Source organism: Pezoporus flaviventris, unplaced genomic scaffold, assembly GCF_033815535.1.
Source record: "Pezoporus flaviventris isolate CSIRO_AGI_PZ_B2104156 unplaced genomic scaffold, CSIRO_AGI_Pfla_v1 ptg000158l, whole genome shotgun sequence".
Classification (NCBI taxonomy): domain Eukaryota; kingdom Metazoa; phylum Chordata; class Aves; order Psittaciformes; family Psittacidae; genus Pezoporus; species Pezoporus flaviventris.
This window is the reverse complement of record NW_026892706.1, coordinates 66,981-89,824: the sequence shown is the minus strand read 5'-3', so window position 1 is coordinate 89,824 and position 22,844 is coordinate 66,981. Positions and strand designations below refer to the sequence as shown.

The window sequence follows — 22,844 nt, the reverse complement described above, 5'->3', positions numbered from 1 at the left end:
CAGCCCAGGGGCTCACAGGGCAGAGCATTTCCAGCTTCACCCCTTCCCAAATGCTGCTGGTCCCAGGCAGATGGAGGGAACGCGACCGGTGGCTCCAGGATCTCTGACGGCCTCGAGGGGTGCCCAGCACCGAGCACAGCAAAAGCTTTCGGGGGTGTCTCCACGTCGCCGCTGGCTGTGCCCGTGCCCGTCCTCACAGGCCCCGCTGCCCCCCTCCCTCCTGCTAAACCGCTTCCTCTCTCTCTGCAGAAACCCCTTTGCCAACGTCCAGCTGAAGCCAACGGTGACCAACGACCGCTCGGCGCCGCTCATCAGCTGATGCCGCGCCGGTGCCCGCTGTGCCACGCGGCACCCGCCGCCTGCTCCTCACCACTGCATGTCCGCCTGCCAGGACTTCATCTTCAGGCGGAGTTTATTTAACCCTGCTGCTTTGAAAGCCAAAGGCTCCCGCTAGTGCCCCAGTTCTTGCTCCTCTAGACCCAGCTTGCTCCCCTCGGTGGCAGAGGGTTAAACCACTGCCCATAGCCTTGTCCTTTGCTGCACAACAGCAGCGCGTCCCATAGCAAGTTTGCTTCTAGGCTTAGCAGCAGCTCACCATGACTGGGAGAATGGCCTCAGCTGGAAAATAGCTCTCCAGAGGTGAGCTGTGCTTCGGAGCAGCAACGGCACTGGGGAGATGGTCTCTCTGCTCCCCCTGCCCAGCCGGAGGGACCCCTGGTACAGGCAGCATAGCCGGGATACCCTGTGCAAGCCAAAGGGGTGGTGGGTGCCGTAGGCAGCTCCCAGCTCCTGCTAGACCCCAGTTTCCAGGCTGGGAGGTGGTGGGACACTGGTGCCACAGCCCCTGCCGGGACGGGGACTGCTCCGGTCTGTGTGCGCAGTTGGGAATTACGGTACTGCTGTAAAATATAAGCTAGGAAAAATGATCCTTTTGGGGTGAGGGCTCTGTTTAAGCGTGCCTTGGGGTGCCTGGGTGCCCAGCGGGTGAAGGGGCACCCTGCTCCCCGCAGACAGGCTCTCCCATCCAGACCTCTTGCTTGGCTGTTTGCTCTTCCTCTGTTACTAGAGCTGCATGAGAGAAAGAGATAGATATAGGTTAAAAAAGAAATATATCTATATATACACACACACTTGTTAAGCTCATTGCAGGGATGTGCGCCCACGAGCAAGCTGCCTCCTGGGCCGATCCCACAGCTCCCGCTGCCGCTCGCCCCGAGCCAGCACGGGGTCCACATCCTCACTATGGAAACGGGGAGAAGAGGGTTTTCCAGGCAGGAACCGCGTCTCCTGTGGGCGAGCGGTTGAAGGCTGGGCAGAGCCCTCGAAGAGTTTGCCCTCGGAGAGTTTGCCTTTTCCATTGTATTTGTCATATTTGCACTTTGTACTCGCAAGTGCAGCGGGTGCTCTGCTGTGCACCGGGAGCCTTGGGCACACGGGTGGCTGCTGGTGGGTCTCCATGCAGGCAGGGCTCTTGCCCACTCAGACGCGATGGCTCGTGGCTCCTGTGTCCCCTCCGATGGCTCTTGCTGCAGGAAAGGGGCTGGTTCAATGGTCCATGCGCTGCTGCTTCGTTTCCTGGGGCTGGAGCAGATGGATGGGGACCACACGGGGCAGGAGCGAGGGGCTGGGGAGCAGAGCAGCAGATTAGGGGGGCGTCACAGCCCAGGAGACGGATGCCTGGGTTCCCCTTGGCCACTGGCCCAGCATTGTCCTCTTCTAGCCCTGCCCCAGGACCCCTGTGCAGCCCCCTCAGGCTCCAGCCAGCCCCTGGGGCTCCTTTGCACCTCCTTCAGTTGTGGCACCTGCAAGATGTAACCTGAAATAATTTTTTTTATGAGAAAAATATATAATTTATGAACAAGAAAATCCTCCCTCCCCTCGGTGTTCCCCTTGGCTGGAGGCATCCGCCTGGCCCTGGAGCGTCCTCGGTCTCCATCCCGAGCCACCCCGGTCCCAGCCTTGGGCAATGATCCGGGCAGGAAACGGCTTAAGATATTTTAAAAACTTTATTATTGGCCCGATGCTATTTGACACACATGCTGGGAGCTGTATGGAAATCAGCACTGATAAAAAATACAGCGATTATGACCCGTATTGGTAAAATAGACAATGTAATAATAGCCTTTCTATTAAAAACAACTCTCCAAGACACAGCTCTGTCCTCATGCTGCCCTCCAGAGGCAGGGACCTGCGGCGCCATAGACCAAACCCGGGGGCTGGAGGTGGGGGGGAGCAGCATCCCATCACCCTGGGTGCAAGGGGGGACTGGGGGGGGGGATGAACAAACCCCTCTGCAATGCTGAGTCGGGCTGTGCAATGCAGGATGCAGACAGGGGGGTAGAGGAGGGGCACAGGGTTGGGGAGCAGCAGGATGGGTGCTGCAGGAAAGGGGTATCCTTAGGTGGACCACTGCTGGTGGGTAACACCAGCCAGTGTGGGGATGTCAGCCCCCCGCTGCAAAGTGTAAGGGGAGGGCTTGCAAGAACTGGGATGGGGGTTTGGAGGGGGGGGGGTGCTGTTTACAGGCCAGGTTGGAGCTGAAATACAACAAATAAAGCAGGAACTGCCATCAGTGTTCGGCTGCTGGGGGAGACGCAAACAGCAGCAGGGGGGGTCCGGGGCAGGCACGGCCGCCCTGGGTGTTGGGGGTGAATGTGGGGTCCCCCCGGACTCTGTCTGTCCCCTGGGGACAACAGCTTCATGATGGGGACACAGCTCCAGGCTGGGCTGGGTGAGGGGGGGGGCAGTGGGGTAGCGCCTGTGCCCGGCACCAGGCTGGGCAGCCAGCGGCGGCTCGGTGCCGGAGCTGTGCCAAGGCAGAGCCAGCCCTGGCACGGAGAGAACCCCGGCGCCAGCCCCGGCACATGTGGGTGCACGTGTGTGTGTACGTGTGCGTGTCTCCGTGCACCAGCACGTGTGCCCTCGCCCCAGGTACATGGGGTGCCAGCGGGGCCTGCGGGACACGGGACTGGGGTGGGGGGGCATTTCTCACCTCAGGGTTTGGTCTATAGACCCCAAAGGGGCCCGCCCTGATCTCAAGGTTTCACTCAGCTCCGCTTACTTCCATTATTTCCTGCTGGAAGCTGGAATTGCACAATGATCCTAAGCCTCAAATGACTTCAAAAAATAACAAAGAAAGAAACCAGAACGAAGAACCACGAGTGCCCCCCCCCCCGCCCCCCCGACTCATTACGTCTCTTTGGCAGCAATAACTTAAAATCGCATCAATGTGGGTTCATCAACAGCAAGTTTTGTTTTGAGGGTGCGTTTGGGTGCTTGGGGGGGGGGTATCCTTTTCTTTAAATACAAAAATAGTGGGGTCAGTGGGTCCCGGGGGTCCCAGGAGCCCCCTACCAGCCCTCCCCATGCTGCTCCCCACTGCAGCGGGGCAGGGGTCCTGCCAGCCCTTGGGGTCTAAGGACTGCTCCCCAAAAAGCAAGGGGGGAGCTGCCCAGCCCTCTGAGGCCCCCAAGCCATTGGTGCAGCAGCACCAGAATGGGAATGGGCGCACTCAGGGTGACATGGAGCAGCGGCAGCAGCTGGCGGCCCCTCGCTCAGGAACGCTGTGGGGCAGCCGTGGGGCAGCCAAACCGCCGTGAGGTGCGAGACCAAGGGGATGGCACAGGGGGTGCGGGGACAAACACCACCTCAGGAGCACACACGGGTGAGAAGCCAAGGGGGGACTGCACTGGGGGGGGGGGGGGAGACACTCCGCAAATGTTAGCAAGGTCAGGGCACTACCCTTTAACTGCTATAATTTATATATATATATATGTCTATATATATATATATGTGTCTATGTATACACGCACCCGCAGCCACCCGCACCCCGCGCGGCCGTCACCCACCGCCTGGCCCCGGGCCGGCCCCGCTCCCGCTCGCAGCAGCAAACGAGCTCCTTCCGAGAAAATCTGCCTAAAAAAGTCCGGAGCGTGGCCCCCGCTCCCGGCCCCGCCGTGCTCTGCCACCCCCTGCCAGTGCCGGTGCCGGTGCCGGTGCCGGCGTCCCGGTTGGCTCACTCCCGGTCACCATCTTCACTGCTGCCTGCAATGGATGGAGAGGCGGCGTTGAGTGGGACCCAATGATCCCATGGGCCCCCCGGCCCTTCAGACGATGGCCGCAGGGTGTCCCATGCTCAGCTCCCACCATGGGCTCTGCACCATGCGGGCTGTCGAGGGGGTTCAGGACTCACCTCCTATGGAGTCCATGTCCGAGTCGGAGACGTGGGTGATGGAGAACCGGGACACCGGAGCAGGCGAGACCGTGAACCGGGAGAACTGGATGGGCAGGACCTGCTTCTGCACCGGCACCAGCGCGGGCACAGCCGGGTCGGGCTCCGCCGGCGGCCCCGTCAGCGAGGCCATCAGCGACGGCTTCACCGGCATGAGCGGGAAGTCATCGTCCCACTCGAAGCCACCGCCTGCCACAGGGATCGAGGGGGCTGAGGCCACTGTGGGCTCGCCCCAGCCTGGCCCCTGCCACCCCCATTGCCCACCAGCCACTTACTCTCTTCCGAGGCGTTGCCGTCCGAGGAGTCATCCGAGGCTCCGAGCCGGTCTGCGGGGCTGGGGGGGCTGCTGCTGTCGGGGGGCTGCCCCGAAGGCTGGGGGGGCTCCGGGAAGCTCTGCTCAGCCAGCTCCCTCGTGGGGCTTTCCTGGGCAAGGGGAGAGAAGCGGGAGGAGACCCTGGGGATGGCTCCCACCATCGGTCCCGTTGGACAAGGATGGCACCCTAAAACACCACAGGGTCACGACCAGCGCCCTGTTCTGCCCAGCCCATGGCCACCTACCTGGTCGAAGAGGTAGATGGTAACATCATCATAGAAGGAGACGGCCTTCTTCTTGCGCTCCAGGTCCTCGCAGAAGGACTCGGAGAGCAGGCTGGGCATCTTGAGGAGGCTGCGCAGGTTCCTGCCGCTCTGGCTCTCGGCCACCACGATGGGCACGGCCGCCGGCTCCTCCTCGCTCTCCTCGCTCTGCTCCTGGATGTTGTAGCAGCGCAGCTCCTCATCGGACTCATCGCTGTCCTCCGTGTCCTCCTCATCCTCCTCCGGCTCCTCGCGGCGCTCGGGGGCTGCGGGACGCGGCTCCCGGGGGGATTTCAGCGGGGACAGCCCCGGGGGTGACTCGTCCCCCGGCCGCAGTGTGCTGGGGCCCCCCGGCGCGTCGTCTGCCCCAGTCCCCTCGGGGGGCAGCCCCAGATGCCCAAGCCCCGGCGCGGGCGGCACAGTCTGTTCATCCCCAACCGCCGCTCCCCCAGGTCCAGGGATGCCCTCCGGCACACGGGTCCCTCCGATGGACACCGGCTCCCCGGGGCTCGCCGGCACCGGGGTCAAGAGGAAAGTCTTGTGTGGCACTGACCCACCGGGGCGCAGGGAGCTGCCCGGCACCAGCCCCGTGCCAGCGGGACGCTGCTCAGTGCCAGGCGCCTGCCCCGTGGGGCTGACCGGGGTGCTCCCAACCTCTGCCCCACGCCAGTCCCCCACCAAACCCCCAGGCACCGGCGTGTCCACTGCCACCGCAGCACCGGGCGCTGCCGGGGGGCTGCCGGGTGCCCCCGGGGGGTGCAGCGGGTCCTCTCCCGGCACGGGGGCTCTCCCTATGTCCTTAACGGGGGACTGGGGACCCTCCTCTGCCTCCGGGGTCCGGGACCCATCGCTGTCCTCCTCATCCTTGGGGCCACGCTCGGCCTCGGCGTCGTAGTCGGAGAAGTACGCGGAGTCGCGGTACGGGTTCTTCTCGGCCAGGCTCTGCAGCTCAGCCCCGAGGGCCGTGGGGAGCCGCGTTTCGGGGGCCGGACCCTCGCCCTCCGGCAGCCCCGGCGCCGCCTTCCCCAGCTGGCCGAAGGGCTCCGGCTCCCGCGGCTCGTGGGGCTCCTTGAGGACGAACTCGGGGGACTCGTTGTTCTCGGTGTCGTAGCCGCTGTCGAGGGCCTTGGGCTGGCCGGCGGGCGCGAAGGCGGCGGTGGGGCTGCACACCTCGCAGGAGCTGCCCGTGGACGGGATGTCCAGCGACTCCAGGGAATCCGGCGTCCCCACCTGCTTCTGCAGGGACTTGAAGGGCGCCGCCGCCGCCGCCTCCGCCCGCTCGGGGTAGTCCCCGGAGAAGTCGGTGAAGACGCCCGAGGTCAGCTCGGCCGTGTCCTCGTCGCTGCCCTCGCCCGCGCTGGGGAAGCTGGCGCTCGAGCAGGTCTTGTCCGGCGTCCGGTCCGCGTCGCCCGCGGCACAGCCGGTGCTGTCGGCAGCAGCCTCCATGAGCACGAGCGCAGGCGCCCCGGAAGGCTCGGGCGCGGGCTGGGAGCCATCTATGCCAGGCTCCGCGGGGGGGCTGTGGTTCGGGGTGCCGGTGCCAGCCATGGTGGCGGCCTCCTCCAGCCCCGGTGCAGGCGCGGTGTGGGGCAGCGGGCTGCGGGCAGGGCTGCTCGCCTCGGCGCTCTCCTCCGGGTGGGCATCGTGCTGGGCCCCTGCTGCGGTGGCGGGGGCCGTGGCGGGGCCCCACGGCGTGGCGGGGCTGCCAGCCAGCGCTGCTGCTTGCAGGCGGCCTGAGGTTGATGAGTCACGGCTGTGCCAGGCCTGACGCCGCGGGGAGGGCGAGCAGCACGGGGAGGAGGAGCCGCCGGCCGCACCGGGGGGCTGATCCTGCCACGGGCGGCGGAAGTCGTGTCCCGGCGGAGACCCCCCGAGCTGGCCGCGTGGCACCGTGCCCAGGGGCTTGGCCATGAGCCCGCGGAAGGTGATCATGCGGCGGTAGCACCAGCTGTCCCCGGCCGCCGCCTCGGCGGGGCTCCCGCTGCCGATGTTGTTGTTGGAGGAGCTGTTGGAGGCCCAGGGGTGCCGCTGGGATGCGGGGCTGGTGCCCTGCGCCTGCGGGGGGCTCGGGGGGCTCTCCTCGCCCAGCTCCACCGCCACGCAGTCCGGAGGCGCCGCGCTCGGCCCCGGCACGCACCCGCCCGGAGGGTCCGCCCGCAGCTCCCCGCGCCCACGGGGGGTGTAGGCACAGGTCACCGATGGCGAGACCCCCAAGGGGTCGGTGAAGACGTGGGGCTGGAAGCTGGGCTGGGGCCAGTCCTGCCTGCCCGCCTGGGGGGGCTCCTCCTCCAGCAGGTACCCCTCGGGGGACGGCTCCTGCCCGGGGCAGGGGTAGGGGTAGTACTCGGCGCACTCCCAGGAGCCATCGCCCGCGGGTGCGTGGCCCAGCAGCGGCTCCATGCTGAGGGAGACCGTGGGGCTGCTGTCGGAGTCGTAGGTGCTGCCGCTGCGGGCGCCCTGTGCTCGCCAGCAGGACGGGGGCCGCAGGGGCCCGCGCTCGCCCGCGGGGCTGTAGGTGCACATGGCGTAGTCCAGCTCGGCGCCGCCGTCGCCGGGGCCCTCGATGCGGATGTAGTACTCGCTGCCCAGCGAGGGGCTGTGCGCGCCCAGGATGGGCACCACGCCGGGCGCCGGCAGCCCGGGGCAGCCGGGGGGCTTGCAGTCGTAGCACGAGGGGGAGACCCCCAGGCTCAGGCGCGCCGTGGTCGTGGCCGGGTAGTAGAGGTCGTGGTAGCGAGCGGCGCTGCTGGGGCTCAGCGAGCCCAGGGGCGCCTGGAAGTGGTCGGTCTTGGTGTGCTCCCACTTGTACTCGAAGTTGAGGCCGTGGCTGGTCTCCATGACGGTGAGGATGTCGTCCCCGTCCGAGGGGAAGCCGTCGGCCGAGAACTGCTCCAGCAGCGGGAAGGAGGAGAGCTCGGGGCCGTGGTGGCTGCCGCTGGAGCTGCCGTTGGGCTTCATGGAGTTCCAGCGCTTCTCGAACTCCTCCTCCGCTTCCGTCGCCCCTTTGGCGCACAGGTAGGAGAGCAGCAGGTGGACCTCCTCTGCCGTGGGGCGCTGCTCCGGCTGCAGCCAGCAGAACTGCATCACCTCGTACCTGCCGCAGCGAGGGGCCAGCGTCAGCCCCGGCCCCGCACCCGCCCGGGGACGAGGAGAGGGAAGGGGCAGGATGCGGCCTCACCAGCGCTCCGACAGCGAGAGCTTCAGCTGGGGCTTGGGCAGCTTGAGCTGCTGCTCCTTGATGGCGTAGGCGAGCACTTGCCGGTCAGAGTAGTGGTCGTAGGGCTGGCTGCCCAGCTCAAACAGCTCCCAGATGGTGACACCCAGCGACCTGCGGGCAGGGCGGGATGCTGGGGACACCGGGACCCCCCCACAGTGCTCCCGGATGGTGGCCCCAAACCCATCCACCCCGACATACTCCGCATGCCTCGTGCCAGCCGCATCCCTCTGCCCCGCCAGGCCCCGCTCACCAGACGTTGCTGGCCTTGGTCTGGTCCACGATGAGCAGGTTGCCGTGCACCTCGTCGATGAGCTCGGGTGCGATCCAGCGCAGCGGCACCCACAGCTGGTCGGCCGTCACGAAGTAGTCGTCCTGCCAAGTATGCAGGGTCAGTACGAGAAGAGAACGTCAAACCTACGCGTTCAGGGACCGGCCACACCGCGGCAAGAGCTGCCCCAGCCCCGCCATCGCCTGCCCTCCCCAGCCACCCCGATGCCTGATCCCCCCCATGGTACCTCCAACCCAGTCCTGAGCCCTTTCCTCTGCTCCTCCTGGCACCCTGCCTCCCATCACATCCTTCCTCCCCTTTGCCTGCTCCCCCTCATCTTCATGTGTGTGGGGTCCCAGCAGGCAGCCCCCAGCCCCTTCCTTCCCCAAACCAGCCTTACTTTGTACTTGCAGTGCGAGAGCCCGTAGTCTCCGATCTTGACGGTCAGGTCTGCGGTGAGCAGGCAGTTCCGCAGAGCCAGGTCGCTGCCAAGCAAACCCCAGGGCTGTCACCGCTGCCATGGGGGACAGGGGGGTACCCGCTGCCCGGGAGCCCCACCGGTGTGCTGGTGGTGGCAGCAGGATGGGTGTGCAGTGGCGGGATTCACTGCCCAACCCTGGGTGTGCCGATAACCAGCCACCAAATGCACAGCAGGAATGCCCGCGCAGCTCCAGCTGCATCTCCATCCGTCCGTCCATCCATCCATCACGCGCTGAGCCAAGCAGAAAGCGGGTGTCCCCAGGCAATGCGAGCCCTGGCACCGAGCCGGGCTCCCGGCGGCACACATGAGATCCCCAGTGCGGCACCGGTGCGGCAAGATCCACGGAAGCCGGGATGCCCACAGGGACGTCCCTCCCTGGCACAGCCGGGGACTCCCCGGCCCCCCAACCACAGCACTGGGCACCCTCGCAGGGGCCCACCACCAGAGCCTGGCGGGTGGGGAAGATCCGGTGGCCCCCGATGTCAGCGCACCCCCTCCTCAACAAAATCACTGATGCTGGAGTCTCCATCTGCAACTCACTCAGCACCAGGATATTGTTGGGCGGGAGGAGCAGCGGCGGGGCGGGAGCGATGGTGCCCTGGGTACCGCACGGGTCCGGACCCTCTGATTCCTCCCAGGAAGGGGGGCACCATTCAGCCTACCTGTGGATGTAGTTGTTCCTGTGCAGGTGCAGGACACCACAGGCCACCTCACACGCCATCCTCTGCAGGGTCAGCAGGTCCGGGGTCATGGCTTCAGCCCCCCGGCAGCTCCGCAGGTATCCCTTTAGGTCTCCCTACAAAGCAGAGCCACCATCACCATCACTGACACCATCCATCACTGTCACCATCACCATCACTGTCACCATCCATCACTGTCACCATCACCATCACTGTCACCATCACCATCACCGTCACTGTCACCATCCCACTGCAGGGTCAGCAGGGCACAGCAATGCTGTGCACCCTGCCTGGAGCCCCTCAATATCCCTGGTACCTCATGACCCTGCCCCACAGCAGCACCTGGGGGAGTGGGACAGGACACAGGGACACACAGGACTCACCAGTGGGCAGAACTCCATCACCAGCAGGTATGGGGTGACCTCGGCACACTGGGCCAGGCACTGCAGCAGGTTGGTGTGCTGGAGGGCCCTGTGTGGGGCAGAGCGATGGGGACACATCAGCATTGTGCTGGCTATGTGGTGGGACAGCAGCAGCCCCCAGGGAACCAACTCCCTGCCTCCTCATGCTCGGGACCAGCGCGGGGGCTGCCGGGAGCGCCGGGAGCGGGTACCAGCGTGTCCCAGCGCCCCAGAACACACCACAAAGGGACATTTGTTCAGCTCTGCAGGGCAGGGAGCAGCTCTGCAACCCCCCCTCCCCGCTCCTGGTCCTGCTCTGCCATGACCTCACCGCAGCCCCCACACCGCAGCCAACAGCCCTTGTCCTGCGGCAATGAGCCCAGGCAGAGGTGGTGGGGCTGGGACAGAGCTGTGCTGCCCAAAGAGCTCGGCCAGGCACCTCCATGGGGCAGCCACGGCTCTGCTCAGCGGCCGAACATGGCCTGGGGGGGCTCAGGCACCATCCAACAGCAGCAGCACCGCAGCGTGACCCCACATGTACCTGTAGGGCTGCGCTTCCTCCAGGAACTGCATCTGGTCCTGCACACTGGCGCTCGCCTTCAGCTCCTTCACCACCACCTGAGTGCTGCTGATGCCTGAGTTCACCTCGCCCAGGAACACCTGAGGTGAGGGACAGGCTCGTCCCGTCCATCCTCACCCCGAACCCCTTCCTGCGGAGCCGCGGTGTGCCAGGGCACCCTACCCCGACGCTCACCTTGCCGAACCAGCCGTGCCCGATCTCCTTCAGGTAGAGCAGGCTCTGCCGCCCCAGGTCCGCCGACTTGAGGAGCTGCACTGTAACGGAGCACATCCAGCTGCCCGCGTGCCCCGCGCCCCGTGCCCGCCCGCCCGCCATCACGCGTTACCCGCCGGTCCCCGCCGAGCGCTGCCGTCCCCACCGTGCCACCCGGTGCCAGGCCCTGCACTGCCCCGGGGTGCTCCGGAGCAGCCATCCCCAGGCACCCCGCAGCCAGAGCATCCTCCTGTCCAGGCATCACCCCACAGCCGCTGCGGGATGCAGGGTACCAGTGTCCCCACATTGGGTGGTCCCTTCTCCTCCTTGGGGACCAGGGAAAGCAAAGCCAAGCCCAGCCGGAGCTCTGGCATTTAGCCCCTTCCGAGCTCCCCCCACCCCGGTGCAGGTCCTGCCCCTCGGGCACCCATGCCAAGGGCAGGCAGCAATGGGGCCATTGTTGGGCTCCACCACACTGCTGCCATTCTCCAGGCTGGGGCGTGACGCTGGGAGGGAGGGGACCATGGCCAGGCACCCCCCACATTCCTCTCCCACTCGTGGGCTTGTTTACATGGGACTGGGACTCACCAGTGTCCCCCATCTCACCCCAGTGGGATACATCCCGGTGCCACGCATGGGGCTGGGGACAAGATGCTGCGGACCCTTGCACAGAGGAACAGCAGCAACGCTCCCCTCAACTGCCTGTCCCCTACCCAAGAGATGCTCCTGCTCCACTGGAGCCACTCATCCTCAGTGGGGGGACCCACCTCACCCCACCGCACGGGGATGGGGGACCCCAACCGCAACACACGGGGGTCCTGCCAACAGCCCAGCTTACCTGAGCGCCCCGGCTGCTTGGCCATGGGCAGGGAGACCTTGGTGAGGGGCAGGACGTAGACCTCGGGGCCATGCTGGGGGGCGGGCGAGCCCTGGGCCGAGAGCTCCGTCACGAAGTCGTCCCCCTCGGCGTTCTCAAACTCCTGGTCCGGGGGGTGCGCAGGGGGGCACACCCCCAGCAGAGACAACTGACGCTGCGGGTTCCCCACTGCCCAGCCTGCCCCAGCACCCTCACCCGCCACCGCATCACCCCCTCCAGCACGCAGCCCTGCCTGCACCCCCATGGCACACCTGCCGTGGGGCAGGCACCCACCGCCCACCGCCCCACCGCGTTACCTGGCTGTGCCACCCAGCCAGCCGCCGGCACCCGAGAGCCGCCTGGGCTAGCAGGTAGGCGATGGTGAGCATCTCGCCCGGCCCAGCCCTGCCTCATGGCGCTGCCAAGCTCGCCGGCACCGCGGTGTGCCATGCACCGCGATGCACCGCACACCGGCCCCTATATAACCAGTGCGGGGGCACGAGCGGCTCATTGTTCTCAAGTGCTGCTGCTGGTGTGGGACAGTTACACAAGGGCCCCAGCGTGCCCCCCCCGTCCTGCTGCCCCCCTCCCGCCCGGGCGCCGCGGAGCCTCCACAAAAATCCCAGCAATTAGGGAAAAAGCGTTTCTTCGGCACATTCTGTGCCTGTGAGGTCAGGGAGCCTCCACCCCCGGGGCGTGCGGGTGGGACCTTAACCATGCCCTGGCCTGGCCCCGCATGGAGCACGGAGCATGTGTGGGTCCGGATTGGGTCTGCAGGGATGCTGAGCCCTGTAGATGCAGGCACTGCGGAGTGGGGAGCCCCGCTGGGTCACAGAACGACTCCCAAGTGATGATGGGCCCTGCAGCATCCATGCTCTGCAGAGTGCGGATGCTGGCTGGGTCAGGGTATGGTCCGCAGTGATGCTGAGCCCTGGCAGCACTCGGCAGGTGGGGGGGGGGTGTGCTGAGCTCCCCCTGAGCAATGCTATCCTGAGCCGGGACACATCCTGCACTGCACTGGGACTGGCCCCAGCAGCAGCACTGAGAGCCTTTGGGCACCTCTGTCTTTTGCTGGGCTCCAAGGAGAAGCCCCCGTGGTCCCAGGACAAGCCTGGCCTGTGGAGACCCCCGATGCCCACGTCCCCGTGCCCCAGCTCACCTTGAAGCCGATGTCCCCCTTCTTGCAGCACAGGCAGGCCAACATGAGGAAGATGAAGGTGAAGAGCCCCGAGAAGGAAACAGCCACGACGGCCAGCGAGGAGGACCAGGAAAGCTCGCTAAGGGGGGTGCCGTCTGCAGGGACAGGGGAGAAGGGGGGACCGGGAGCAATGAGGCTGTGCCAGGGGGTCCTGGGGGATCACAGGATGTTTTGGGGCACATTAGGGGTCATGGGGGAATTGGGGTTCCCAGCACCACTGTTCCCTATTGCTGTCCCAGCCCGAGGCCAGGACGGCTGGGGAGCCCAGGAGGGACCTCAGAGCTGAGTCAGGACCCTGCATGGAGTGGGACAGGGCACCCCGAGGCGGGACGGACGCTGCACCTGCAGGAGCAGGAGGATGGGAAGCTGGTCCCCAGCACCCAGGCGGAGCCAGCTCCTGCCCCATCCCACCCATGGAGCTTGGAGACAAGATCCCCCAGGGGAAGGGTCTGCAGGAGACTCCCTGGCATGGGACAGATCCTGCTCCCACTGACACCAACAGCTCTGCCTCTGCATGCAAGCACCACTGGGCAAACCAGAGCTCCTGCTCTGAGCCCCACACCAGCTCCATTCCATAGGGCACAAGGATGGGGACATGGCTGCTCCTGTCGCTCGCCACATCCTCCAGGCACCAGCACACCTCAAACGCGGCACCCACCACCCCACTGCAGCCCTCGCCGTGTCCCCTTGGGTGGCAGTGACAGCGGTGGCAGCCGCGGCCCTGCTGCCCGTCCCCACCAGGCCCCGCCGCGGCTGCAGCTGCCACATTACTATTCTGCCCAGAGCCTGAGCGAACAACCGGCGCGATTGTGGTGGGAGGAAGCCAGTGGCCACGGTGCTGCCAACGGAGCCGGCATCGCCGGGGACCCGCACGCAGCCCCACGGTGTCAGCCCCACAGGACATCACGGACGGAACGGGTGCCCTGCCCCAAGCCACTCCGTGGTTCAGCCAAACCTCCTGTCCAAATCCCCATCCAGCACCGCAGTCCCTCCCCAGCCCCTCAGGGATGCTCATGGCGCACACACAGCTCCCATGCATGGACCACGGGGCATCGCCCCACCACCAACCACGCTGCCCCTCTGCCACCACCATCACCGTGCTGCCGGCTCCTGTGTGTCCTTGGAACGGCACCTGAAGGGCACAGAGGTCTCGGGAAGGTCCCGGTGGGAGCTGGCAGCTCCCGGCTGCTCCCAGGCACTGCCTGGCACCGCACGGCTTGGGCACGGAGCACCCTGGCTCCCGGCACAGCAATGAGCAGATGCCCAGGCCCCGTGTGCTTTGGCAAAGCCCAAACCACACCAAACTCTTTGCTGGTGCTTGCAAAGGAGCTCAAGAGCCATCTTCTAAGGCTCATGGATGCAAAGCCGAACCTGGGAGGAGCAGGGGGTGGCGTTCCCCCTCCTTTCAGCTGGTTTCCATGGTGAACACACTTTGTACCGAGAACGTCACCATTTTCCCTGGATAGTGGGACAGCAGAAGAGAAAATGACTCACTGAAAAGAGCCTTTTGAACATCGACAGGGAGCAGAGCGCGGCCACAGCAGCTTTTCCAACAGGGACCATTGGCTGAGCCGCCCCTCGGCCGCGGCTCAGGAACCGGAGCAAACAAAGCACTCTCCAAACCAACGGGCCAGTGAGGTCAGGCTGGGCCTGCCCCGGTTCTCCCCCCCCCCCCCCGCACATCCAAAACCTGGGCACCATGAGCAGCCCAGGCTGGGCCGGGTGTCACACCGGCACAGGGGCACCACCATCACCATGAGCCACCATCAGCATCCTGCTGCCTGGGCAAAGCAAATGCTGCCCTTCCCGTAACCATAGCGCAGGCATTCAGTGTGGGATGGAAAGTGTGACATCATTTCAGAGGCCAAATGCTCCCAAAACCAGGTCGAATGCACCTGCAGCAGTGGCTGCAAAAGCACCAGCGCACAGGGAGCACCGGGGCGCAGGGAGCAGGGTGGCTGCATGCCATGAGAGCTCTCAATAGAAGCTGTGAGCCCCACCACATCCTGCATCCCACCCTGAGGCTCTGCCCTCCTTTGGCCCTGGCTCTTGGCACCACCATGGACCCCTTGCCCCTGCCATAGGGATCCTGTAGGACTATTCCAAACGCACCTTCAGCCTCACCCTGGGGACGGGGTCAGGCTGAGAACTGCCAGCTCAGTGCATGCTCCAGCCTGGCCAGCAGGAACTGCTGCATCACCCAGGCAGCCCCCAGCATCCAGGGCCAGCCCAGCAGTAGGGCCAGGATGCACTGGCAGTGACACCAACCCATCACCCCGGCCAGCCCTGTGGGGTTTGGGGGCACCCGTGAGGCCACAGCTCCAGCCCCCACAGGCATCTACCCCAGCCCTGCATCCAGCCCTGGAAAACAGGAGCAGAACGGTAACAGAGAGAGACCAGGGATGCTGGATGCAGCAGGATGCAGCGGGATGCAGCGGGATGCAGCGGGATGCAGCGGGATGCAGCTGGGCACGCGTTGCCCTCCCACCCCCTGGAGCTGGCAGAGCGCTGCCTGCACCCAGCCCAGGTCGCAGCCCCGAGCACCGGCTCCAAACAGAGATGGGAGAAGGCTCTGGGAGCCCGGGCGTGGTGCGGTCCCAGCCCCATCGCACGGCGCCGGGCGCTGCCCGCGCTGCCGACCCACGCGTGCCGGTAGCGGAGCGGTGCCTTTGCTGACTCACGTTCGCCGGGCGGTCGCGGCCGCCTCGCCGGCCATGGCAGGGTGCGCTGGGCCGCTCTGCGCGCTGGGGCGATGCTGCGGCCGCCGCTCGTTGTTCCCGACGGACAACGGAGCCCGGCGCGGCTGACGTGTGCGGAAGGGACGAGCCGGGGCTCCCGCAGAGCCCGGCGGCAGCTCCGCGCTCCCGGCCCCGGGGCCAGGCGCGGGCAGGGAGCTCCCGGCTCTCGCGCACCCACCGGGCACCGGCTGCCCAGCACCTCCCAGCCGGGCTCAGCACACACGGGAGCCCCGGGGCGGGGAGCTGCAGGGCACAGGGCTCAGCACATCCTGACTCCCTGCTGCCCAGCCTCTCGCTGCAGGACCTGCTGCAAGCCGCTGCCCCGTGCCTCAGTTTCCCCACCTGTAACTTACACAGTGTGGGTGCCCCCGGGACCACTGAGGGGCTGCACTGATAGGTGAGGGCTCGCAGGGCTGTGCAGGAGTGATGGATGCTTCACTGCCTTGGAACCACGGTCTGCACATCTCCTCCTGCCCCTTCATCACCCCGCCACAGCTCTCACCCCACCCCATCAACCTGCTAGCCCTGCACCCCGGGGTGCAGCCCCCTGGGCCAGGCTTCAGCACCCAGCTCGGAGAAGCTGGATTTGGGCAGAGAACAGGGCAGGATTTAGGCAGGGAGCAGAGCAGGATTTGGGCAGGGAGTAGGGCAGAATTTGGGCAGGATTCAGACAGGGAGCAGGGCAGGATTTGGGCAGGGAGGAGGGCAGGATTTGGGCAAGATTTGGGCACAGAGCGGGGCAGGATTCAGGCAGGGAGTGGGACAGGGTTCAGGCAGGGAGCAGGGCCTGATCCAAACGCACAGGACCCATGAGCAGCTCCAGCTGCGAGCTCAGCTCTCCCAGCACAGACACAGCCCTGGTAACGTGTTAATCCCAAATCCATGGGCGGCTTCCAGGAAAGCAATTTTACACCCCACAGGACGAGCGCTCTGCTCACCCACACGCATCCAGGCGGCAAGGAACCATCCGCTGCCATTTAGCATGGAAACACAAGGCTGCGCCTCACAGCCTGTCTGCAGCTCCAGAGGGAAACTGAGGCACCGGGAAGCAGCGGGATGGCCCCGGCTGCTGCACCCTGAGCGCATCCACAAGAAGAGTCAGGGCTGGCATCACCCACCAGTGCCACCCGGCACAGAGCTGGTACCCACAGCATCCTTCACCAAAACACCCCAAGAGCCACATGTCTTCTCACAGCGTTCAACCAAAACCAGGGCACGAGGAAGCAGCACCCTGAACCCCCAGCCTTGGAGCCCTTCTGCCACGATAAACAACCAGAACCACTTGGGCAGCCTCTCTGGTGATTAATAGGTGTGTTCATTTTAAATGCAATGCATGCCCTGTTAATCTGTTCTCCTTATGTATCTTTTAATGCAGGCTTATTTAACCAATGCAGAAGTGGTTTAAAAAGATTGATTCTTGCCTCTTAATTCTGTTTTTATCATTTTGGGATGAATTAGCAGTAAAAAGGAAATAATTAGATGGAAAATAAAAAAAAAATCATCCATCATTTTGTAACGTGATGAAATAAAAATTAGGGCTGGAATAAGCACAGGCCAAGCCACATCATTGTTGTGCATACACCAAGCATGTCAGCCTGATGAGAAACAAGAAGTCAAGATCCTCCATCAACGCCTGCCCTGCTGCTGAGCCGGGATTCCAACCAACACAGCCCAGCGCATCAACCTTCTCCATATCCAGAGAAATAATGATATATAAAAAAAGCATCCAAACCAAGATTCAACCCGTTATTAAAGCCAAATTTTCTTGCTTCAGATCAGCTCTGGGCCGGGGGCTGTAAAGCCACCCTCACCAACAGGATGCTACGGCTGCATCACAGCAAACCCACTGTCCCGAGGGACAGGAACAGCCTCAGCCCTTCGTGCCGGGGGGAGCATCACCCGTGCCGTGCCGTGCCCATGCCAGGCCCACGCCGGGGCAGTGCCAGCGGCCGGGGCTGCCCGGGAGCGCGGCCCCTCGGTCCTGCCGCCGGCCCCGGCCGGGCCGGGTCTGTCTCTGCCGGCGCAGCGGCGTTTATGTAACGGCGGCAGCGGCAGCGCCGAGCGGGGCAGCCTATTTTTATCGGAGGCGCTCGGCGGCGTTATGAAACCGCAGCAATGGCTGCGAGCGGAGCGGAGACAGCGGCCGGCCCCGCGCCGGAGGCGGGCGAGGGCCGAGCGGGCAGCGGGATGCTGCGGGGCGCAGGAGGAAACCTGGACACGGGCTGCGGGAGCAGCAGGAGCCGCAGAGGGGCTCTGCCCTCAGGAACCCAGCCCTGCACCGAGCCTCGAGCTGCTCCAGTGGGAACCCGGGGGCCCCCCTCCCGCCTGCCCCACACCTCAGAGCACCATCATCATGGTGATGGCACCATCATCACCCCAATGATCACCGAGCGCATGGCAGCGGCCAATGGCATGGCACAGCCCTGTGTGCCCAAACACTGCCCGGCTGTGTGGAGGGGACCCCGGAGATGGCCCCAGTGGGATACTCTATGGCTGCTGCAGCCACGGTGCTGGCTTGAGCACCAAGAGCCACAGCGGCTGATCCCATCCCTGAGCAGCAGTGTGTGCTGAGGGCCCTGCATGGCCCTACCAGTGCCACTCATTCGGTGGGCACTCAGGAGACCCAGGCAGCTACCACAGTACCCCCTAGGGAGGTGAAATCAGCCCAGACACAAATCCCATGGCGCAGCAGGGAGATGGGGTCAGCATCCAGGATGCTCAGGCACAAACCAAGGGGGATGCTCAGCACCAGCCAGCCCAGCACCCCTTTACACCACGCCTGCTCTCAGCCAGCCCCACAGCACCCATCTCCCATATGCATGGGATCACACAGACCGGGGAGCCCAGAAAAGCCCTCCTTTGTCATAGTGATGACGGCAGGGATGCCCCAAGGGTGGGAGCGGGTCTCAGCCCTGCTCCAAACATCCCCTGGGGCGCAGCCGCTACCGGGAGCAGCACATCACAACCTCACAGGTACTTAGGAATGACAAAGGGCTGCAGAGGCAGCGGGAGACCCCCGCAGTGCCGGGATGGGAGCCTGCGAGCACTCCTGGCATGCCCAGCCAGGCAGGCAGCGCTGCTCCACTTACAGCCTTTGCCTACACTGGAATTTTCCTTCGCTCCAGTAATTAAAACAAACCATTTTAACACGGCTGCTGCAGAGGGGGGCCGCCGGCCGTGGCTGGCAGAGGGGAAGGGACGGGAAGCAGGACCCCCCCAGCACTCGCTGCCTTCATTCCGGGCTGCAGAACGGTGGCTCTGCAGGAAATCCTGGACCTGCTCCCCTTTCCTCCGGTGCTGAGCCCTTCCACACCCACTCCATGTCCTCTCCATCCTTCGGCCAGCCCCGAGCACCACTGTGAGCCCTGGCACCAACCGGGGTGCTCCCTGTCCCCTCCATGCCCCCAGGCTGAAGCCGCTCTCAGAGCTCAGCCGATGGCAAGCGCTATTATGGCAGCGCTTGCCCTACAACACAGCACACTCCAGCGACGCTCCCCGGGCTGTCAGCGGGATAAATGCCCAGAGGAGATTCATTTCCCTGCCACCGGGCACGCTGAGTCAGCACAGCTCAGCTCCTCTCCACGCCAGCCCCACACCGAGCCCTGTCCCCACAGGCTCCCTCTGGGGTACCAGGGTGTCTGCAGGGATTCAAGTCCCAAACGGCCACCGGCCACGGCAGGATCACATCCTCCATCCTGGAGGTGCCTCCGTGCTCACTGATCGGTGCAGCACAGGGTAGAATGAGGCTCAGCCACAGGAGAAGTGACCCAACGGCCCCTTTGACCCGGGCACAGGAGCTGTGGGTTTTTGAGCCCAGGGAATTAGCAGGATGCTGAGGCACGGTAACATGGACAAGGCAAAACCTGGGAAGCACGAGTCACCCACTCTGCCTGGCTGCAGGCAGCAGCACAGGCAGGCCCTGGCTAAATGCAGACCCTTGTGTCAGCGGGAGGGATGCTCTGGTGCTCAGCACGTTGGTGGTGCTGTTTCTGCCCCCTTATCCCCGGTGGTGTGGCACAGCGAGGCGGGCACCGGAGCCCTGCTCTGCCTGGCACCACGCGGTGCCGGGGCGGCAGAGCCCGCAGGCTGCTTTGGCACACGGTGTCCCATGGAGAGCTGGGAGCGCCGGGCAGGGAGCCCGTGGGTGCCAGCCCACTGCCCCCCGCAGCGCGGAGCTCTTTCAACCCCGGTGTATTAATTTCTCCTAATTGGCTCTGACAGGGATCCGTGTCGCCGCGCAGAACGCAGCCGCCCGTGTGCGCCGGGAGGCAGCGGCACATGGAGGGAGGGAAGCAGGGGACAAGGAGGGAGCAAAGCAGCACCCCTGGGGCGCAGGGCCCTGCTGCACTGTGGTGCTGTGCCAACACCATTGCCTGGGCCAGGGGCATCGCCATGGGCTGCTCCATCAGCAGCATCCCTGCAGGCTCCGGGACACCAGCTGCGGTGCTGTCCCCGCTGTGCTGGCCATTATGGCTCCTAATAGCCACCACCTTCACCACCTATTTCCCTATCCCAAATCTCCCCTTTGCATCCAGTCCTGGCAGCACCTTCCACCCTCTCACGGTGCTAGGGTGGGAGCTCAGGAGGTACCTGGCCCCCATTTGGGCTGCTGGGGTGCTTCTGGGTGCTACAGCCCCTTTCCCACTGCAGTTCCCTAAATCCTTTCCCATCCTCACATCAGGAGTGGATGATGATGCTGGATGCACCAGCACTCACCGAGCTGTTGCCACCATGTAGCTTTGGGGCAGTGGATGGCAGCATGTGCCAGCCAGGCCTGCAAATACAGGGTTGAAGGGACCCATCCCCACCAGCACCTCGAGCCCTGCGCTGCCCTGGCACATGACACCCTCAAACCGCAGGGCACAGGAGCAGGGACCCACAGCCATGGCAGGGAGTGGTGACACCGCAGCCACCAGCAACCAGTGACACCTCAATGGCCATTATGGGATGGGGAGAAAGGCCAGGGTGGCCAAGGGGAGGAAAAACATGGGGAGAAGAAACAGGTGAGGAAAAGAGGATGTTTCTCATGATACCAAAAAGCACTCCTGGGTCCTATGGGGAAGTGCAGGCTGGGAGCAGGGAGGGCAGCCTGGGCAGGCAGCAGGCAAGAGGGGAGCAGCCCTTTCCCCTTGCTTGTCTCCCCAGGCAACTGCCATCAGCTTCACTGTGAGGGGATAGGGTGCTGCTGACCCTAGAGCAAAGCCTTGCTCACCCAGGTGACACAGGGAACGTGGTGCTTCTTCCTGGTGTCTCCAAGCAGTGGCTGCTCAGCTGGGCTGCAACGGGTCATGGCGCTTCTAGGGCAGGGAATGAGCACCCATCTCCCTCAGAAAGCCTAAGAGATCCAGGCTATGGGTTGGGGTGGGCAGCGTGGTGGTGCCGCTCGCTGGTGGGGCAGTCGGTGCTCCACCAGTGGCTCTGGCATTTCATGCGCCATGTGGGAGCATCTGTGGATCCACAAAGCAAGATGGGAACCATGAGGCTGCCTGGCTGGGACCCCTCCCATAGCCCCCAGCATCAGGACTGAATGCATCCATCCCCCTGCATGGCACATCCCAGCCCAGGCAGCCGGCACAGCCCGGCATGGGCATGTCTGACAAACAAGCACACGGCGAGGCCAGAGCACAGAGCACCTCGGCACCTCCATCCGAGGGACGCCACTGCCACCATTCCCTGCTGCTGCCTCAGCCCATGGCCTGACCCAGCATGGGAATGTGGGAACATGGGCTGGGAGCATCTCTGCTCCGTTTGGCACCACTGGAGCCCCTGGGCCCATCCCGTTGCCCAGCTGCAGTGCCACAGTGCCACCATGCCCTGCGAACGCTTCCCCCCCTTCCACTGGCACGAGCAAACCCTAGGAAAGCCGGGCTGGCGCAGGCAGGAGGTGCTGCCAAACGGACAAAATCAACAAAGCCATGAAACGGGGAGCACGGTTTGCTCCCCCCTTTCATTCCTGTCCCTGCCAGCAACCGAGGGTGGCAGTGCACGGCGGCGGCTGAGCCCTGACCCGGGTACGTGGTGATGGAAACCTTCTTGAGGAGGATGCTTGAATCAAACGTGCTCTGCAAACGCCCGGTTGATGGGATCAGGATGGCAAAGGGGGCACCTCACAAAACCCAGAGAAAAACCACACCAGAGGCTGAGGAGGGTGAACGCGGCTCCGTTCCAGAGCTACCGCATTTGAGATGCAAATAAAGAGGTTTCCTCCCGAGCAGCAATCGATGCCGAGCGGGCTGGGGACAAAGTCTCTGGCAACGGGGACGCGGTTTGGTGAGTCCTGGCGTGGTTCATTATTAAATCCCTCCACGGATTCATCCCGTCCGCAGCGCCAGGGCCGGGGCAGCAGCGTGCAGCGGGGGAAGCACAGCCAGGACCGCGGCTGGGAGCGATGCGGGAGCCCGGCACCGGCACCCGCAGCCTCCAGCACCGGCACCGGCACCGCTCGGCCTCCTCTGCGGCGCCGGGAGCCGCGGTACCCGACGTGCGATTTGGTAAACAAAGGAGCCGGTGCCGAGCTCCCCGCCGGCCCCACCGGACGCTGCCACCGCGGGGCCCGCGGCCAGGGGCTCACACGGTGCCCTGCGCCGGTGACCGGGAGGGACGCGGGGCGAGAGGCAGAGGCGAGGCTGCGGCTGCAGCAGCCCCAAAACGCGCGCACACAAAAGCCAGCCCCTGCTCCGCTCCGCGCCTGCAGCATCTTCCCGCAGCCGCGCCGCGGCCGTAGCACGGCACCTTATGTAATGTGCACCCCCAAAACACCCGGCCCCGGCCCCCCGCCGAGCCCCGACGGCTCCCCCAGCCCCACGGGTGACCCCCAGCCCGCCGCGCACCCCCCCTCCTCTTCCCTCTCGCCGTCCCCATTATTCCCTTTGTTGTTATTCCGTTTCCACTCCGGAGATGCCTTCAGAGGCAGCGCAGCCCCCCCCGGGCTGCCTCCGCGGAAACGGGGGTCCCGCCGCCGCCCCGAGCTGTCACCGCGGCGGGCGGGAGCCGGGAGCCCCGAAAGCCGCATTGCACGGCGGGGAGGGCGAGGGGCAGCGGAGCGGGGGGTGCCCGGGAGGGACCCCCGGGGGCAGCGGGAGGGTCCCCGGGGCCGGTGTAAGGGGGGCAACACCGGGCGGCCCCGGTGCTGCGGCACTTACCGGGGTCGAAGTGGGAGCTGAAGGCGAGGCTGGGGCTGAGGAACGCGGCCGACATGGCAGCGGCGGCGGCGAGGCGGCCCATGGCGAGGCGGCGGCGGGAGCCTCACGGCCGCCGGCTGCCGCTGGCCCCGCGCTGGGCACGGCGGCGGCGGCGGCGGCGGCGGCTCCTCCTCCATGGCGGCCGCGGCGGCCCCGCGCCCCGTGCCCCGGGGAGGGGCCGCGCCGCCGCCGAGCAGCGGGATGGGGCGGGCGGGGGCGGCAGGTGGCGGAGCCGCAGCACCGGG

The 22,844-nt window shown here is 65.4% G+C and overlaps 3 protein-coding genes across 16 annotated transcripts in view; 1 reads left to right on the top strand and 2 right to left on the bottom strand.

Moving 5' to 3' along the window:
* Positions 1–2,151, top strand: part of BAIAP2 (BAR/IMD domain containing adaptor protein 2) — a 43,038-nt gene extending 40,887 nt beyond the window's left edge. For all 5 annotated transcript variants that reach the window (XM_061479899.1, XM_061479898.1, XM_061479902.1 and 2 more), the window contains one exon: positions 250–2,151. In XM_061479899.1, the coding sequence (XP_061335883.1) occupies positions 250–319 (70 nt within the window). In that variant the 3' untranslated portion in view covers positions 320–2,151. The remainder of the gene's footprint in view (positions 1–249) is intronic.
* SGSH (N-sulfoglucosamine sulfohydrolase) overlaps positions 1–22,844 on the bottom strand; it is a 294,044-nt gene that overhangs the window by 269,394 nt on the left and 1,806 nt on the right. The gene's annotated exons all lie outside the window — the stretch shown is intronic.
* On the bottom strand, positions 1,342–22,698 carry AATK (apoptosis associated tyrosine kinase). Of its 10 annotated transcripts, XR_009747772.1 has the most exons (16): positions 13,813–14,033; positions 12,642–12,775; positions 11,465–11,606; positions 10,609–10,688; positions 10,396–10,514; positions 9,837–9,924; positions 9,436–9,569; positions 8,693–8,777; positions 8,275–8,414; positions 7,986–8,135; positions 4,790–7,901; positions 4,507–4,654; positions 4,193–4,420; positions 3,849–4,044; positions 2,993–3,083; positions 1,342–1,816 (listed from the first exon to the last, which is right to left on the bottom strand). XR_009747772.1 is itself a non-coding variant. In XM_061479886.1 (14 exons), the coding sequence occupies exons 1-14, from the start codon at positions 22,640–22,642 to the stop codon at positions 4,016–4,018; spliced, it is 4,671 nt and encodes a 1,556-aa protein (XP_061335870.1). In that variant the 5' UTR covers positions 22,643–22,698; the 3' UTR covers positions 3,090–4,015. The 10 variants fall into 10 exon arrangements, 8 of the variants coding, with proteins under 8 accessions (XP_061335870.1, XP_061335871.1, XP_061335873.1 ...); XR_009747771.1 differs by lacking the exon at positions 2,993–3,083; XM_061479886.1 differs by lacking the exons at positions 1,342–1,816; positions 2,993–3,083; positions 13,813–14,033 and adding an exon at positions 22,561–22,698 and having other exon boundaries at positions 3,090–4,044.

Excerpts from the sequence above, each read along its gene's own strand:
- AATK (XM_061479886.1), bottom strand. The coding sequence starts at position 22,642 with ATGGGCCGCCTCGCCGCCGCCGCTGCCATGTCGGCCGCGTTCCTCAGC. Across the intron at positions 8,415-8,692 it reads TCTCGCACTGCAAGTACAAA|ACCCTGCATACTTGGCAGGA; the intron begins GTAAGGCTGGTT and ends CTTCTCGTACTG. Across the intron at positions 7,902-7,985 it reads CTCTCGCTGTCGGAGCGCTG|GTACGAGGTGATGCAGTTCT; the intron begins GTGAGGCCGCAT and ends TCGCTGCGGCAG.